This window comes from Camellia sinensis, chromosome 1, assembly GCF_055761805.1.
Source record: "Camellia sinensis isolate YWXY chromosome 1, ASM5576180v1, whole genome shotgun sequence".
In the NCBI taxonomy this organism is placed as follows: domain Eukaryota; kingdom Viridiplantae; phylum Streptophyta; class Magnoliopsida; order Ericales; family Theaceae; genus Camellia; species Camellia sinensis.
In genome coordinates this window covers 35,596,658-35,615,831 of record NC_138961.1, presented here as the reverse complement: position 1 = coordinate 35,615,831, position 19,174 = coordinate 35,596,658, and the positions used below count along the sequence as shown (strand labels likewise).

General features: G+C 32.8%; 1 protein-coding gene across 1 annotated transcript; it reads left to right on the top strand.

Moving 5' to 3' along the window:
• The first annotated feature begins 12,955 nt into the window (after nucleotides 1-12,955).
• LOC114308885 (uncharacterized) lies at nucleotides 12,956-18,180 on the top strand. The gene is made up of 3 exons (XM_028254576.2): nucleotides 12,956-13,560; nucleotides 13,703-14,095; nucleotides 17,301-18,180. The coding sequence occupies exons 1-3, from the start codon at nucleotides 13,267-13,269 to the stop codon at nucleotides 17,952-17,954; spliced, it is 1,341 nt and encodes a 446-aa protein (XP_028110377.2). The 5' UTR covers nucleotides 12,956-13,266; the 3' UTR covers nucleotides 17,955-18,180.
• Nucleotides 18,181-19,174: the final 994 nt, after the last annotated feature.

The following is a 19,174-nucleotide window of genomic DNA, read 5'->3' as shown; positions in this document are numbered from 1 at the left end:
TTCTTAAGGAACTAATTTGCTTAGACTAAAATCCGGCTCTAACTCCCAAGAACCCAATTTGAGTCCCTTCTTTTCCCACAAGTCTCTCGTGTATAGGCGGTCGTGTGTGCCAAGTTTCGTGCTAATCTGACGCCATTTGGTGATTTTGGGGCTTCAACATCTCGAATTCTAAGTTTCTTAAGAAAGTAGTTTGCCTAAACCGAAATCCAGCTCTAACTCCCAAACCGGGAACTTGATTCGAGTACCATCCTCTCCCACAATTCTCTCGTACCAAGGCGGTCGTGTGTGCCAAGTTTCATGTTAATCCGACGCCGTTTGGTGATTTTGCGGCGTCAACACCTCGAATTCTAAGTTTCTTAAGGAATTAGTTTGCCTAGACCAAAATCCGGCTCTAACTCCCAAACCGGGAACCCGATTCGAGTCCCGTCTTCTCCCAAAATTCTCTCGTGCCTAAGTGGTCGTGTGTGCCAAGTTTCATGCTAATCTCATGCCATTTGGTGATTTTAGGGCATTAGCACCTCAAATTCTAAGTTTCTTAAAAAACTAGTTTGCTTAGACTGAAATTCGGCTTTAACTCCCAAACCGGGAATCCGATTCGAGTCCTGTCTTCTCTTACAAGTCTCTCGTTCCTAGGCAGTTGTGTCTACCAAGTTTCGTGCTAATCCAACATCGTTTGGTGATTTTGGGGCGTCAACATCTCGAATTCTAAGTTTCTTGAATGCAGTGACGTCTTAATTAAAATCAAGAGATGTTATAATCTCCAATGTAATTATGAATCTTAAACTTTAAATCCTTGAACTATTTCACATAAAATATATAAGAAAATCTTGTTGAGACCCGCCTTCATGTATTGAGATAGATCTTTTCTCCTTATAAACAATTTCATAACGCTTTTTCTGGATTCATAAAAATTATAACCGCAACACAATGTGTCAAGTGTTTCCAAAACATCTCTTACGGGTTTCAAGAATCCATCCCTAGACGTTTGCCAATAACATTTAGGGTAAAAAATCCTAAATTGCATTTGTTGTTTGGAAAGAGAGTTTTGGGTAACTTTGGTGCAGACTAGAGAAATAGCAACATGGATAGTGAATACAAGCACATAGAAGATAACTAAAGCATCACAGTTAGAAATGGGCTTACCTCTATATCAAATGATAGGTACTTCTTTCTGAGTGTGTGTACCTGAAAACCACATTTATGAACTGTGGAAATCAGAATGATGAAATAACAACATCAATATAAATAACAATGGTTTATGCACCATATCCATCATTTCTGACATGAACTTCTGTCCACCAAATCTAGGTTCCACAGTCATCACAATAACCATTTCCACAAGATTTTCACTATCAAGCTGTGGAGTAGAAAAGAGGAAATAACTGCTAAATGCGAGGTATCAAACAATCTTTATTTTAATTACGGTGTAACTTTACTCTGTTAGAGAAGCATGCATTTTGTTTCTACTTTCCAACACATGTATCAAATAATGTTTAGTTTAAATAATTCAGTTTAACTCCAGGTCATTAAAGGGAAAATGCCAGGTAAATAGCAAAACTTGAGAACTTAAAAGAACAATAAATAGGGCAAATGCTTACCAATGGATACACATCTTCAATAGGAGTTCCAGGCTTTAATGCCATACCAGGACTCATGCCCTTTGACTTAATTTGCTGGACAAGTTCTTGCCAATTGTCTATAAAAGGTAACCATGTGACCATTTCATTACCAAAATATTGAAAAACAAAAGTAGAAAATAAAACGAATTAGGTGGAGTCAAAACGGAAAGTATTTCACTGTTTACAAATCAATATAGGTAACATTTCTTTCAAACTGGGGTTTTCAAATAAAAATACAAGCTAGCAAACCCCAAATCAAACCCAAAAATTCAATCCCAAATCAATCCCCAAATCAAGCCCCATTGTGATACATTCAAGCCCCATGGTATCAGAGACAAACCCCAAATCAATGAGCAATACTTCATAAAAATACAGAGGGAAAAAAAAAAATCAAGCAAAAGAGGCAATCCCAAATCTAACCCAAGAATCAATCCCAAATCAAACCTCAAATGACGTCCCATTGTGATATGTTATGCAAAGCAAAATTAGGGAACAATGCCGTCGCAAAAACTCACCTTTTTCGTGATAGCAAGTTGTGCCATCGCAAAAAGTCACTTTTTGATATGACATGTGTGCAGTCGTAAATGCTTCTGTCTTTTAAGCTCATTTTTCTTGTAGTGCTTTTTCTATTATGGAGCATCTTTCTTAAATTGGTTAGTTATCAGGCATGTTATTAGGCTTCTATATTATAAGTACGATTCTGATCAAATAGTAACACATTTGGAACTATATTATAAAACCATATTTGTTTCATCATACTGGATAGCATAAGTCTATTAATTCTAAAATTAATAATTTTGAAATTTTCAATCCATTAATATTATGTATCTTATTATATCTTGTTTGAATGTCCGGAATTATAAGGGAGACTATAGAATCTTTTTTTGTCCCATATTTGTTTGCAGTAGTGGTCTAAAGTTTTTTTACGCCTCAGACTAAACATTAAAAAATTAAAACTTTGGGCAATTTACACTAGCAGTCGCTATAGTTTGGGAATCGTGTCACTTTAGTTTCTGAATTTTCAATTGTGACATATTTGACCTTGAATTTGAATCTTGTTCCAAATAAAGACAATTGAAGATACCATTGTTTAATTTCAAGAGAAAATCGTCAATTTGATAAAATATAAACTAATTTGACAAAAATAAAGGTCACAAAAATATTTTTAAATTTTTAAAAATTATTTTTATTCACCAAAGATAAAATTATGTAAAATTGATAAATCTTTTAGACATTTTTTTTACCAAATTAATTTTTATTATGTATTTTGATGATGATTGAGAGGGAGATTTGTCCCGAATAGTGAGCCGAGCTGCACCAACGCAGAACGTGGCGCTGAGGCCGCATAAGGATAACCTGGGGTGCATTGTTGGGCCAAATTGGATCCGCATTGAATATAATGCTAAGCCGGATCAAGGTTGCTTGGGATGTGTTGGGCCGAACCGGGCCCGCATAGAACATGGTGTTAGGCTGAGCTGACCCACACTGAATGTTGCGCCGTGCCAAACCTAGCTGAATTGGATCGTATCGGTGAGCAGAACTGCCCCAGCATTTAGGTTATGGATAGATGAACCGTGTGACGATCGAGCTGTAGATAGTTCGGGCTACAATTGTTGAGATAGAGATGGTCTATGAGATCGCGGTCAATAGCCGAGGTGCCGAACGATGTGCCCACGTTCAGTCGATTATGATAGATTGGTTAAGATCCAGCTCGGCATAGAGTGACCAACGTAGTGTTAGTGGTTTACAAGTGACAGTTCAGTCGAGCATCCTACGTGGACCAATAAAGAGAAGAGAGAAACCCACTCCTGGTATGCATCAATACCGTTTGGCGGTGCGACAAAACTATTTAGAGGTTTTGGTCTCTACACGTGTAAGAAATGTAGAAGGGAGCACAGCCGCAGCAAAGGTAGTGCATCCACAATCTCTGAGGCTACATGGTCAGCCTTGAAAAGGAGGAGCATGCAGGCGTTAGAGGTAAGTAATTTCGTGCAACTCTCTCTGTCTCTCTCTACAATGCTCTCTGTCTTCTCTCTTCTTCTAGCAAGCTGACTTGACTGTTAGAGGGGTTTTTCGGCAAACACCTATCAGGTAGCTCAGCTTCATCTTGTCCACAGTGTAACGGAGTGCAACGAGCTTGATAGCAAGGAAGTACAGAGCGAGGCGAATATTTCTCTCCTGTACAATGATTATGTAATGGGTGGTTGTTAGAATTTTAATGTGTAATCGATATATTTAATATACGAAATGTTTTTAGTTTTGAATTTTTTGATTTAATAAATTGGTTTAATAATCATATCAAAATTGTCGCCATATTTGACTTTTGAAAAAATAGAAACTAATTTAATGAAAATAAAAACAACACCCATTACATGGTCATCATCCAAACACATAATAAAAATTAATTTGGTAAAAATAAATAAATAAATAAATAAATGTTTAAAAGATTTATTAATTTTATATAATTTTATCTTTAGTGGGTAGAAATAATTTTTCAAAATTTAAAAATATTTTTTTGACATTTATTTTTATCAAATTAATTTATATTTTATCAAATTGACTATTTTGCCCTTAAAATTAAGTAATGATATTTTCAATTGTCCTTATTTAGAACAAAATTTAAAATTAATGATCGAATGTGTCACAATTGAAAAGTCAGGGACTAAAGTGATATAAGTCCCAAACTATAGGGACCGTTAGTGTAATTCACTCTAAAACTTTTAACAATAAGAATTTTTTTTTATTTTTTATTTTTTAAGTGAGTCTTAGGTGACAGATTAATTGTCACGACCCAAACCCGGCCCTATGGGTTTAGCACCGTAACCGATCAGTAATCCGAGATTACCGAAGGCCTGCAGAACAATAGACTAGTAAAACAGAGTACAGGGCCTGGTGGAAGCCAAGCATGCAAAAAGACTTTCCAACCATATTTACATTCAGTGGAAAGGTATACACAGTATATACAATCATTCAGAATAGGGACTCAATCCCTATGCAACGGTACAGTAAACATTCAATCTATACAATCGATTCAGTCATTGCAAAACAGTAAGACAGTACAGAAGGGGGAAATTGTAAAACACCCCTAAGCCTTAACACGATAGGCTCGGAACCTCGCAGTGAGGCACATAGGCTGGCTTGACAAAACTGGAGTAACCCTGACGCTCATAGCCGCGGTCTGGTGCCTGAACACCTACATATATATATGAGCAGTGAGCTAAAGCCCAGTGAATAACATAATGCGTAAAGGGGTTAAGAATGAATGTCCTTACAGTATGAAAACAGTTCATTTAAACAGTATTTCAGTCATTCAGTCAGTACAGTCATATGTGGTACATCCATCAGCATATCAGTACAGTAAACAGTAGGTCTTAAAAGACCGAGCAGTAATGATGGCCATCAGTCAGTAAACAGTGGTGGTTCCAACAAGGGAACCGACAGAGAATTCTGTCACAGTAACAGTAAACAGTAGGTGCTAAGGATGCCACAATACAGTTCAGAATATAGGACATACATTCATTCAGTTAACAGTAACTCAGTTCAGAAAATAGTACAGTTCAGTTGTTCAGAAGATAATCATTTGTGAACATATCTTTACACAATCGTTACTCACAGAGTTCTGGGCTACAGTATGCTAGAGCGTGCCTCCCCAGTCGCCAACCCTACACAGTTAACAGATTGAACACACTAAGCTACACAGCTGGGAAAGATAATAACTTAATCCCTAAATGCCTCGGTGTGTTCTACATCTATATCCTCAACAAGATGCCTTAAACTAGGCCTAAGAATGCCTAGAATGGGATGAGGATGCAAAGATGTACTCAAAAAGCAGTTTCAGAAGTTTCAGAAAAACAGAGCGGACATGCAACAAGGTACACGCTCGAGCGTCAACTTTCCCGCTCGAGCGTACTGTAAAAGTACTAGATGGGTGAAATCTCCGCTCGACGTCCGCTCGACGTCCGCTCGATCGTGAGACACATGCCTCCGCTCGAGCGCCCAATCCTCTGCTCGAGCGGACTGTAAAACAGTGCAGAGAAAATACTGGATGCTCGGATTCCACGCTCGAGCGTCACTAGTCCCCGCTCGAGCGGAAGTGCAAAATCTGGAAAACCCAGATTGCACCTCCAAGCCAAAAACCAAGTTTTAACAACTCAAAACTCGACCTCTTGGACTGAATTTCCAGAAAACATTTGTAAACACATACTTAAACATGATTCAAAACTCAACATTGAGAAATCAAAGCCCAAGGGTGTTTAATTCAAACTCAATTTCAAACCATTTTTCAAGAACAAGATGAACATGCAAACATGCATGAATTCAAATCATTTTGAAGCTTCAATTTGATGCTCTAAGGAGCCAATTGTTTCCAAAACATGATGAAATCATGGACTTAAACATAATTGTGAACATGCAAGTAACATTTTGCCATGAAAGCAACTCAACATCTACAATACAACCATGCATGCAAGGATTGAGCTTCAATTCAACAACAATGAACCAAAACATGACTTAGTTCTACAATGAAGCATGAATCATGCAAGAACTAGCTCAATTCATAAACAAGAGGGCAATTACTCTACCTTAGGTCTTGTATTCAAGATTTAGGAGCTCAAATAGCAATCTACACTTCAATTACCAAGCAATTCTTCAAGATGAATCCAATTTCTCTCACTCTCTCCCTCTCTTCTCTCTTGGTCGGCTATGGCAAGGAGGAAGGCTGAGCAAATGTTTTGATTTAAGTGTGTACAAGGCTCAACATGTGTGAGGTAGTGGCCACTAAGTGGTCTAAGGGTAATTAAGTCAAACTTAAGCAATTGATCAATATTTAATCTAATTTAATCATATCTAATCAGTTTTCAGATAAATACACCATAAGATCACATTAATTATGAGGATCATAAAACATCAATCAATTCCGGGTTTGGCCGCCGATAAGGCCTTCAATTAGCAGTTTAAACATAAAATGTGAACAGATCAAGTAAACAATCAAACAGATAGAATACAGATTATCACACACACTCAGTCAATTCAGTTCCAGTTTTCAGTCAGTCAGTTCAGTACTTTAATCAGTTCAATTATCAGTCATAATCAGTTCAGTTTGACGGTAATCAATGTTTATCGGTAAGCAGTGATGAGGGTTATTACATTAAGTGTCACTAAACATAAATTAGATGATATAATGATTATTCATTGAGGATATGTTTATCTTTTTAACTCCTAATATGAACTCTTTATTCATGAGCTTAATAGGACCAGTATAATGGAGTTAAAATCATTTGAATTAACCACTATTGGTGGTTAAAATTTTACCTGAATTTGTGACCTAAAAGAAAAAAAAAATGGAGAAAAAAAAGTTTTAAAAAATGATAATAATTTCTAATTTATTTTCTTTTTTCTCCCTTTTGCTTCATAAATTTTTCACAAATCTAAACTTATTTTAAAAGGAAGAAGAAAACTTATACGAGGTTAAAGCTCAAATCTCCCCCACAAAGCAAACATCTTTTAATATGAAAAAAAAAAAAAAAAAAGATTAAGGAATTTTAGGCTTTTAATTATAGGAAAAATTATTTATAAGTCCTATTAGGGGGATTTATACTACATATGGTGTTACTAAAAAACTTATGTTCCCATAAGTTCTGTGGGAAATTTGTTGACACATTTACCCTCAACATTAGTTGTTAATATCATAAATAATAGTAAAATCATATATAGGAAACTGAATGTTACCATAGATCATATCTATATAAACGTAACGTAACGTGACACCTATACGTAACGTGACACATATGATTTATGATAACATGTAATTTCCTATATATAGGAAATTAGATGTTACCATAGATCATATCTACATAAACGTAACGTAACGTGACACCTATGATCTATAGTAATATTCAATTTCCTATATACGAAATTGAATGTTACCATAGATCATATCTACATAAACGTAACGTAACGTGACACCTATATAAACGTGACGTAATGTGACACTTATGATCTATGGCAACATTCAATTTCCTATATCAATTTCCTATATAGGAAATTGAATGTTGCCATAGATCATATTTATATGAACAAAAATGCTTTAGACCTCTAATTAGTGGTGGCTCTAATGATGTGGCAGTGGTCACCCACTGCCACATGTGTTTTGTGCCTTGTTTTTTTTTTTTCTTTTTTTTTTTCAATTGCCACCTCACTAGTGGTGGTATTAGTGATGATAAATTAGTGGTCTATAGCATTGCTCTTATATGAAACGTAACGTGACACCAACATAAACTAGTAATATTTTCACATTCAATTTAAAAAAATAAAAACTCATTAAGTTTGCGAAACGTAACGTGACATGTTACGTTACGTTTATGTAGGTGTCACGTTACGTTTATATAGGTGTAACGTTACGTTACGTTTATATAGGTGTCACGTTACATTTATGTAAGTGTCACATCACGTAACATTTATGTAGGATCTTGTGGAATACATTCCTATCTAAATAGGACTTGAGACTCTATAAGAAATTACACAGGATTTACCTTACCATAAGTGTCTAAAAAATGACTTATAAATAAGTCTCCCTTAATTATAAGTAACCAAAATGCTATATATTCAAAAAGAAAATATTTAAAAATTTGTTGAAAATATAAATCTATATATATATTAAATTTAAACTTAGTATGCCATAAATCACATTAAAGTTAATTTGATCCGAACACTTTTTAAATACGTAACATTAGTGTTATAAGCAATTTTAAGCAAGTAAATACATGAACAAGGAACTACATTATATAATCTATCTACCTTAAGTTATGTTCATCATTTCAATATTCATATAACCACTATTTAATTTTATTTATTTTATATAAATAGTCGGTTCACAAATCCCAACAGTTAGAATCTTATGATAATGTTTACTTAAGCCGACATCCACTTTTCTTGTTTACATACAGACATTATCTTATCTGAATGCAACTTTGTGTTCCCTTGAATTAATCCAAAATCCATCCCTCATTGCACTTTTGGATAAAGCTAACCCAGTAATGTATTGGGTTTAATGTGAACGTGCATGGCATGATTGAAGTGAAGACATTCCTAATTAATCAACTAGTTTTTGGATTCATATTGTGCTTGTCCTCGTCACCAAACAACAGCCGAATTAATTGGTTGACATCAATCCAAATAAAAAAAATAACAAATTAATTTGTTGATTCCAATCAGAGAAGCGGATTGAGCGTTATAATTATTATCATTATTATTTTATAAATATTATACCAATAAATTTGTTTACAATTTTTTTTTTTTAATATCGGCCGCATGTTATTGGTACGGATGGCTGACTTGTTTAATTCTTAGAGAAAATTATAAATCAGTGATATTTTATATAAATATATAAAAAAATTATAATTATAAATTATAATAAAATTTATCATTGATTTATAAAAAATTTCAAAGCTTGTACTAGTGCAAAATTTCCCCTAATTCTTATAAGAGATGTTTTTTTTTCTCATCCTCTCAACTCGCTAGACTGTGTTTGTTTGTGGAATAAAATTATGTCATTAAATTTCCAAAACAAAAATTATAAATTAATATTTGGATGTGCACACATTAATTGGTGATAGTCAGTTATTTATGACTGTGTAAGGGCATTTCAAACAACAAATATGATTAATTATTCAAATTTGAGTTTGTCCGAATCAATCGCATGAATTTATACATTTTGGTTGATTGCCCGGACGACCACCAGGATGATTGGTGCAACACTTGTCATCCTTGTAGATTGCGGCTGTCACCTTGTTGCTAGATGACAGGCCAAATGACCGACAAGCTAAAATTCGAGTGATTCGAACAAACCAAAATTCAGACGATGTAGCATTGCTCTTCAAACAAAAGACACATTTAAAACATTTTAGTTATATTGCCATAATGTAGTACTAGCATAATACCCATGCTATGTATTGGTATAAACAAAGAATCAAAAATCGTTTCTTTAAATTAAATAATAATATAAAATTTATCTAAAATATTTGGTAAAAATAATTTAGAATCAACTAAATTTTATTTATTTTTATCAAAGATACACATAAGAGAATTTTTTTTTTTATTCTTATGTAATTAATTGTTTGTTCTAAATTCTTAATAAAAATACATGCCATAATTTAATTGGTAAAAATTATAAAATAAATTACAAAAATTATATTTACAATAAAATATAAGTACATTTCGTCTTATGAGCTTTGTAATTTTAATTTATCATATGATAGTCGTAAATCACATTTGTTAATATACTAATTTGTTCATGTTTTGTAAATCTTGGAAATTTGTCTACTCATGCTTCTAGGTCATTATAATTTGTCTTATATTATAAAACTTACGTAAGAATGGATTAGTATTGTCTTGTGTTAGAGTTAGACTAAATATTAAAAGTGATATAAAAGCTAGTCCACTCAATATTGACGTTAACTTGGCATTCACCTAATTATCAAAAATTATCTTGGTTTATGCTCAACTTTTGAATAGGTAAAAAAAAATATATTTATGTTTAAAACTATTAATTGAATAAAAATTATTAAAGATATAGCAGCCGTAAATTATAAATCATATTCTAGCCCTATTAATCTAAAAAATTGATCAATTAATTATTTAACATATTTGATAGTAATAAATTTAAACTTTATGTTTAAAGTTTTATCAAAATTTATCAGTTTGTAGCTAGCCGCTAGTTTGAAGGTTTTAATATTATATTAAACATAAAAAGTAGCCTAGAAAATCAAGTTCAGTCAATTCTTTTGTTAACAATTCTTGGTTTAAATCTAGTCTTTTAGTTTTTAGTTCATGTCCAATCCATGAGTTAGTTGCCCCACTTATTTATTTAATTTTTAATTAGAAAATATATTTTAAAATATTTTTTATAACAAAAATATGTCTAACATACATATTTGTTTGGTATATTTATTAACAATTTTATCCTTTATGGTAAATATTTTTTAGTGTGCGATTTTTTAATTATTATTATTTTTTTAAAATTGGAAAACTCCTTTGTTTGATTGTAAGGAATAAATGATTTTAGGGAATAATTTTAGAAATGAAACAAATGCCTTCTTTTTTAATTTGTAGAATTGGAAAAAGTGTAAAATCATATATTGAAAAATTTAGAAACCCCCTAGATGTTGATTTGTAATTATGTATCAATTTTAAGTAGTATATAACAATCTCAATCAAACAATCAAGACAGATCGACACAACGATTTTAACGTGAAAAAACCACAATTGGAGCACCTCCAACTGCGATAAAAAATCACGGGCAACAGTCACAAAACAATCCACTAAGAAGATATAAAGGAATTACACAGGTATACTCTCAATTACCTAGCGAATCCACACCCGAATTGAACCAACCCCTATGTGTCTCTTCCAATCCCGTCTTCACCTCGGAATTGTCTATACGATGAGCCACTTCAGAATCCACCAAAGCTTCAGGCTCGAATTCTTCAGAATCCACCGAAAAACAACTCTCTCTTTTATGTAGAACAAACAAATAATCCTTTGATGTATGCTTCTTAAATCATGAGTTAAATACTCAATGAAATATCAAAGAAAATTAGCAAAATATCCCCAGATATAAACCCTAGAACCCAAGAAGAAGATCTGGAGATGTAATCCTAGATTTGGACTGAAACATGTATTTATAGAAAACTGTACCGTGATCTCCGCTCGAGCGTCAGATTGGCCGCTCGAGCGGACCTACGCTTGAGCGCGGAAAGTTTCGCTCGAGCGGGAAAAAACAACATCCAGTATTTTTGCAGGCGAACTAAACTTCTGGAACTCAGCATTCTCCGCTCGAGCGGGGGAATGGACGCTCGAGCGGGGAGGCAACTTTGAATGCATTTTTGTATTTTGCTTCGGGGGTGCTGCCCCTCGACCCCGCCATGACGCTGCCCCCTCGACCCCCGGGAGCTGACCGGGTAGCTCGATCCCCGTTATAATCAGCGAAGTGGCAATCTTGAAAGAATTAACATCACAAACTTTTCTGCAAGGCATAATTCGGGTTGGATTCGCATCTAAACACTCATAGCCTCACTGAAATAAAAAGTGCGAAAACAAATACAACTTAAAAGAGTTTTGTCAAACGGGATTGCCAAGAATAAAAACCTAACATATATAAAATTGAGTGTGTGATTTAATAGTTAATTTTTTAAATTTAAAAAATAAGAAATTGAGATTGGGCATGTGAAGCTCTCACATCCCTTCTCATTAGAAAAACTCATTTTTCCTTAATATATAATATAGATGTATTTTGTCTCGTTCTCTCTTAACTATATTTGGAAAGTTTTGGAGGTTAGATAACTAATTTTCAATGTACCAATTGATGTTAGAGTATGGACTGGGCATCTCTCTAGTTCATAATTTGTACTGAAGAGTGCTGTCAGTGCCCTGAGACTCATCACGAGTCTCATTTCGATTATTTGAATCGTTCATTTTGTATAATTCTTGTGTATATCATTCACAGAAAAAAAAAAAGAAATTAAATAAATCTGATAATTATAACCTATTCAATATATCGTTTTTGTCACCAAAAATGAAAAGTCTATTTTTAAAAACATATTGGTCATGCAATTTTTTGGATACAAATACGATAAAATGAATAAACTACGATGATTAAATTGACTTTTTTTTTGTGAATGATATACACAAAAAACTTATAAAATAAACAGTTTGAATTATCGAAATAAGACATTTGTGAGCCCGACAGCTCCAAATAACATCCTCTAACCTAGATCATGAATTGAGGTGAGCAAGATACTTAGGGTATACAATACACTAGTCAAAATAATTAGATAAAATACAAAATATAATTTTGTTAGGTAACATACTAACATAGCTAGTATAGTATGTGGGAGTTGTTGGGTAAGATAATTTTGTCCACAAAAATGACTTCCCATCCACCATTCAAATTTCGTACTTTTAAGATAGATAATTTACTTTTAAAAATTATATTTATTACTAAATTTTAAAAAATTAAAATATAATAAAATTATGAAATTTTAATTTAATTTTTATAAATATTTTATACCCAACGTCTTACAAGATGAATGGCGTACCTCTTGGATTCATATGTGAATGAGAGAAATGCGGCTTCCTATTTTTATCCGGATTGAATGATTATATATGTAGACACAAATGAAGAGTTCTCTCGTCTCTAACCCATTAACAATTTGAGAACAATAAAAAAATTGTGCAGTCAAAAAGGAAAAAAGAAAAAAAAAAAGCAGAGCAAGAAAAGTAGTTTTTTTTTTTTTTTTTTTTTGTGTGTGTGTAGTCAAAACAAGAAAAGTATTGTTGAATTACAGAAAATGAGACTCCTTGTAAATTAGTGCAATAATCAAATGCGCAGAAAATACTACAAACAAACAAAACTTGCGGTGAGATAGAGAAGAGCGAGAAAGCGTGCAGTCACGACATAGACAAAGAACCGCACGTTAGAGAGGCCCACGGTCGGTTGGTCATCTTCACCAGCTTCTCATCTCTCCCTTTGAATCTAAGCCTCTCTCTCTCTCTCTCTACTAGTCTCTCTCTCACTCCTCCATTCCATAATTCTCCCAAATGAAAAGCAAAACCCAATAATCCCAAGCTTTCTGTGCTCTCTCTCTCTCATATGAGGACACTCTGCCCCAACCTGGATCGCGAGGACGGTCTCGAAACAGTCCTTGAAGTCCCCATCCCAGAAGAAACCTTCACTAATTCAAACAACAAGAACAAATCATGGCAAAACATGAAAGGATGGGTCAAACCCTACACCGATCGATCATCATCATCACCACCCTCCATCTTCGGAGGAAGCCGCAGTGCAGAGATCCAGCTCCTCCTCGGCGTCGTTGGAGCTCCCCTTATCCCTCTCCCCATCTCCTCCACCCAACCCATTTCCCAAAACATCAAAGACCACGCCATCGTAAGCATTTCATATAGTTCGTGTAATTACCACCAGAAAATAAATAACTATCACGATGATGAGAACCATCAAATTTAACGTGATTCGGCTAACTCAGCCTACGTGCACAGGTGTTAATTTGACTTTTTATTATTGTTTGTAGGAGGCTTCAATGGCGAAATATATTGTGCAGCAATACGTGGCGGCGACGGGGGGAGAGAAGGCATTGAATTCGATTGATAGTATGTATGCGATGGGGAAGGTGAAGATGGCATATTCGGAGTTTATCGCGGGGGATGGGATGAGTTTGGGGTGTAATAGTTTGGGTGGTAATGCTGGGAAGGTGATGAAGATGAAGAGTGTGAGGAATGGGGTTGGGGAGGTGGGAGGGTTTGTGTTGTGGCAGAAGAGCCCTGAGTTGTGGTGTTTGGAGCTGATGGTTTCTGGTTGTAAGATTAGTGCTGGGAGTGATGGTAAGGTTGCTTGGAGACAGACTCCATGGCACAATTCTCATGCTTCTCGTGGTCCCCCTAGACCTCTTCGCCGTTCCCTGCAGGTACTTTATCTTTCTCTCCTCCATCTGCAGTTTGGAGACTGATAAAAGTTCCATTTGATTACAACAATGTGAGGTATCATGCAAATCATATTGAATTCGTGGCCAGTCGATTGGTCTGTATCAGTTGACTCACCACCAGGGCGGCTCCAAAGCTTGGTAGGGGTGTCACCCGAATCCCCTGGGTGAATTTTTTTATTTATTTATTATATAAATATTATATTTTAGGAAAAAAATTAGTAATTGAACACATTAAAATATAATTTTGAATTCATAGTTTTAAGTCTTACTCTTTTGAACTCATCAATTTTGAACTCATATTAGATATTAGCATGTCTTTTTACTTAAACAATAGTATCAATATATTGAAATATTTTTGTTTATAATTTTAGAATTTAAATTAATTTGTTGATTTTTTTCTCCATAGGTGATATAATGATTAATGTGAATTTTCTGTAAGATATATGGTATTTAAGTTTTTGATTGACACCACTGACAAAAATTCCTAGAACCGCCACTGCTTACCACGATTTTAAAATAATTTTCGAAAAGTATTATGTAAGCCATATTGAATTCATGGCCAGTCAACTGGTTTATATTAATTGACTCACCACGATTTCAAGATGATTTTTAAAAAAGCTGAAAAAATTTATATGATTACACACAAAACAATGAGTTGTATGTTGCACTTTTAATAATAAAAATATTGATTTTTATATATGATATTAGTCAAATGAGTGTGATTTTCGTTTTGAAAGCTCAAACGCCTATTGGAATGAGAAACGCGGTAGATACAGAGTTGAAATTAGAAATCTGGTAGAAACAGGGTATAGTTATCATTAGGAAAAGTTATTTATTTATTTTAGGACAATGCTTCATTTTATTTATTGATTTGACTTATTACATATTGATTCTTAATATTTCGAAGGATAGAATTTTATAATTTAGATTAATAATTATTAATTTAAAATATAACTTCAAATTTTTTTTTAAACAAATTTAATATTAGTGATGAACAATGATTCTGATTTTTTTTTTTTTTTTATCTTTTTGGTCTTTTTCGTTGATTACATGATAATGCACTTGTTTGGAATCATGTTCGGTTGTTTCCTCGAACTTAACCGTTAGAGATGGGGAAAAATTTTTTAGAGGGGGTTTGGTTACCACTTAAATGAATTATTTATTAATTTATTTTTATTATATCATTTTTTAAAATTTTTTTATAATAAATAAAAAAAATTAAAAATTGAACCATACCCAAACTCACCCACAGTGCTGCGTGAAGGGGCAAAATCTCTTACTATTTGTGTGGGCCTCCCTATTTGAGGTAAGGAAAATGTCTCGTAACTCAAATTTTGTGGCTTAAAAGTGGTTCAAATGGCCAAAACGACGTCATTTTGGCCATTTTATGTTGTTCTGTATTCAAAACGATATCGTTTTGGCCATTTGAACCACTTTTGAACCACAAAATTTGAGCTACGTAACATTGTCGTTGAGGTTATTCATGGCAGCCTCAAGTTCCCTTTTTATGTTCTGAAATTGTAAAAACCATTTTTTATTATTATTTTTTTTTTATACTTTCGAAAAAGTTTTGATTTTCTCATATTAATAATTTTCACCAATGGAGCAGGTGTTTTTAGTCTTCGGTTGGCTTATTATCGAAATTCATTTTAATAATTTGAATAATTTAATTTATATGCTTTTGAAATGATTATTTATTTGATTGAATAATTATTATTACATGATCAATGCTTCTAAAAAATAGACGGTTTAAATTCATATATATTGTTTCTTTTTAAAATAAATGTGATACAATTATGTAAATATAATTATTTGACCAACTTATTTTTTTATAAATAATCTACTCGAATGATTCTACCAAACATATTGTTTTGATTATTAAGGTATACTCTATATGAAATTACTAACAAAGAGTCAATTTAAATAAGTATATAAATATATATTAATCTGATTTCATTTCATATAGAAAAGACTACATCAAAGGTTCCCCCCAACTCATTTCATTTCAAATTCAAATTGATATAACAAAAAAACACCTCACCCTACCATAATAGCATCAAAGGTTCCCCACAACTCATAACTTTGTTTTTTGCTGAGATTTATGTGGTCCATCCATCCTAGTGTAGGTAAGGGAGTTCATCCATGAGCTGTTCTTATCTTCTAATCAAAACATCTATCTCATAGGCTTTGTGTCACTTCAAAGATTTAGCTCACGGATCACAATCGCCACATGCCCCCCCACACCTGCATATACTACTGGTGGACTGCACCACTCAACAATCATTACCCACAATTTTGTTAATGTCTTTAATATTTTTTTAATAACAAATATAAAATTTAAAGGATAAATTTTAAATCAATGAGACAGTTATAAAATAATTGTATTATAAATAAGAATCACTTTGTTTATTTTGATTTTTAGAATATAATTTTTAGAAGATTTTACTTTTTTATTTTTTTTATTTTAATGTTTTCAATAATTTTTTTTTAATATTTTAAGTATTTTTTTTTTAATTTTTAGACACACTGAATATAAATACACTTAAAAAGTATAATATTTGTAAAAAAAATCTTTAAAAATATACTAAATACCAAAAAATACAAAAAAATTGAAAATTCAATATATTTTTCGTATTTTTGTGTATTTATTAATTTTTTTAAATATTTTTTCACAAATATTTTACTATTTAGATACATCTAAGTAAAGTGCATCTAAAAAAGTAAAAAATTGCCTAAAATTAAAAAAATATTCACTAAAAACAAAAGAAAAATACAAAAAATAACAATTTTTGAAAAACTGAATTCAAAAAACTGAAACCAAACAAACTGAATATTTTTTTTTTTTTTGGTGCAATTTTGATACATAAAAAGAGTTTTACCAAATATATGAAAAATTTACAACACACGAGATCAAAAATATCTATACTAACTCAATGTGGAGTGATATATATAGACGTAAATTAATAATTCAATTTTGTCCATACTTCCAAACTCAATATTAAATTCAAGAAAAAAAAAAATTGAACCCAAAAATTTAATAGATTAATGAATAAACAAAATCTAAACATATGATTTTAAAAAATTGCCAAAGTAAAGCAATTTAGGAAAGGGAAGCGAATTTCTTTAATGAACAGTGCTTAATTTTTACATAAAACTTATAATTGATGAATTGAACACTGTTGAACAGGGTCTTGATCCAAGGTCCACTGCAAATTTATTCTCCAACTCAGTCTGCATTGGAGAGAAAACCATCAACGATGAAGACTGCTTTGTGTTAAAACTAGAAGCCGAGCCATCGGCACTGCGAGCAAGAAGCAGCAGCAATGTAGAGATCATTAGGCACACGGTGTGGGGCTATTTTAGCCAAAGAACAGGGCTCTTGGTCCAACTAGAAGACTCTCACCTCCTCCGAATCAAAGCCAGCCCTGAAAATGGAGCTCATGACAGCGTGTTTTGGGAGACAACAATGGAGTCTCATATTCAAGATTACAGAACCATTGATGGCATCAACATTGCACATGCCGGAAGGACTAATGTGGCGTTGTTTAGGTACGGTGAGAGCTCTGAAAGCCATTCGCGGACAAGGATGGAGGAGGTGTGGGAGATCGAGGAAGTGGATTTTAACATTAGGGGATTGTCTATGGATTGTTTTTTGCCGCCTGGTGATTTGAAAAAGGAGGAGGAAGGTTGTGGCGGTGGCAGTGTTGGTGGTGTAGCGGGGAATGTGCATTTAGGTTTTAAGATTCGAGCAGGGCCTTCAAGGGTTGGAGTTAAGAAGGTTGTGGCTATCGATGTTGATGATTCAAAAAAGATAAAAGATGACGATAATGAAGAATTATAGACATTGATGATTCACATTTTTTTTTGTACATAGAGCAATGTTGCACCAATTACTATATATATTTTTTAATGTCTAATTTAGTTAATAGTGAATTGCTAAGCTTTGAGATTGGGAAGATGCATATAGAGTTTATTTTTTACTAATTGATGTTGTGAAATGTATACCCTCATGTATATGCACAGGGGTTATGCCCTGCATTTTAACTATTGGTTTTTAACCATTTGTTGTAGTCATGTGTCTTGCATTGCGGTGAGATTGAAATCAAGCATGTCCCTTTGTAGTTTATGCAGAAATAACAATAATATTATATTAATCAAATTTGGGTACTAAATTTTGAATGTCATAAATGCATTGATGTAAGGTATAGAGGGTGATATTCATTAATTCAATATATTTGGTAAATTGTATCCCAAATTTAGTACTTAAATTATGTTAAATATTAATGACAACTTAATTTGGTACTTTTTGTTGAAGTCATTTAAATTTGACATGCAATAGACACTTTGTATATATGTCTTCAAATTTTGAATTGTATCTTCATTTTCTTAATTTGTGATGAGTTAAATTAGGTTGATATTAGTGTGGTGTCGGTCAAAAATTCTCCAATAATTAGATCAAAAGATGATTCTTATAAGAAAAGAGCTAAGGTAAAATAAAGAACTAGTTGAGCATCCATTTTGTTATGAATGTTATTGAATAGGGCTCTTATTATGTGAGATCTGCAAACATTATGGATTACAAAGCATCACAAATATAATGCCTTGAAAATGGTCTGGCTTAAAAATCCTAAACTTGGGTAAAGCTTGAAGGAGGCCTTGGGTAGTAAGCCAAATCCTTGCTTGGCATGGTGTATAAAATCCACATAGCATACAAATTTATATTTTAATCTATTAAATTTATACAAACTTATATTTTAATCTATTAAATATAAGACAGTGAGACTCACATTAATAAATATATGTGAAACTCATTTATTCATATCTAAAATGTGATAAATGTGAATATACATATATATATATATATATATATCATTTTTGTGTGTTGTACATGAGTAATTATGAAATTTTTCATCTTTTATTTTCTATAATTTTCATGAAAAATATTTCAAACCCTAAAAAATTAAACAATACAAAATTAGGGAATTTTAAAATCCGAAAGCAATAATATCATATATTTAGAAACTAATATTTACGAACCGCAACTATTTTGAGTGTGATTTA

Bases quoted from the DNA above. Each gene is read 5' to 3' on its own strand.
- LOC114308885 (XM_028254576.2), top strand. From the start codon at position 13,267: ATGAGGACACTCTGCCCCAACCTGGATCGCGAGGACGGTCTCGAAACA. The intron at 13,561-13,702 runs GTAAGCATTTCA...TATTGTTTGTAG, and splicing joins ACATCAAAGACCACGCCATC to GAGGCTTCAATGGCGAAATA. The intron at 14,096-17,300 runs GTACTTTATCTT...ACTGTTGAACAG, and splicing joins CTCTTCGCCGTTCCCTGCAG to GGTCTTGATCCAAGGTCCAC.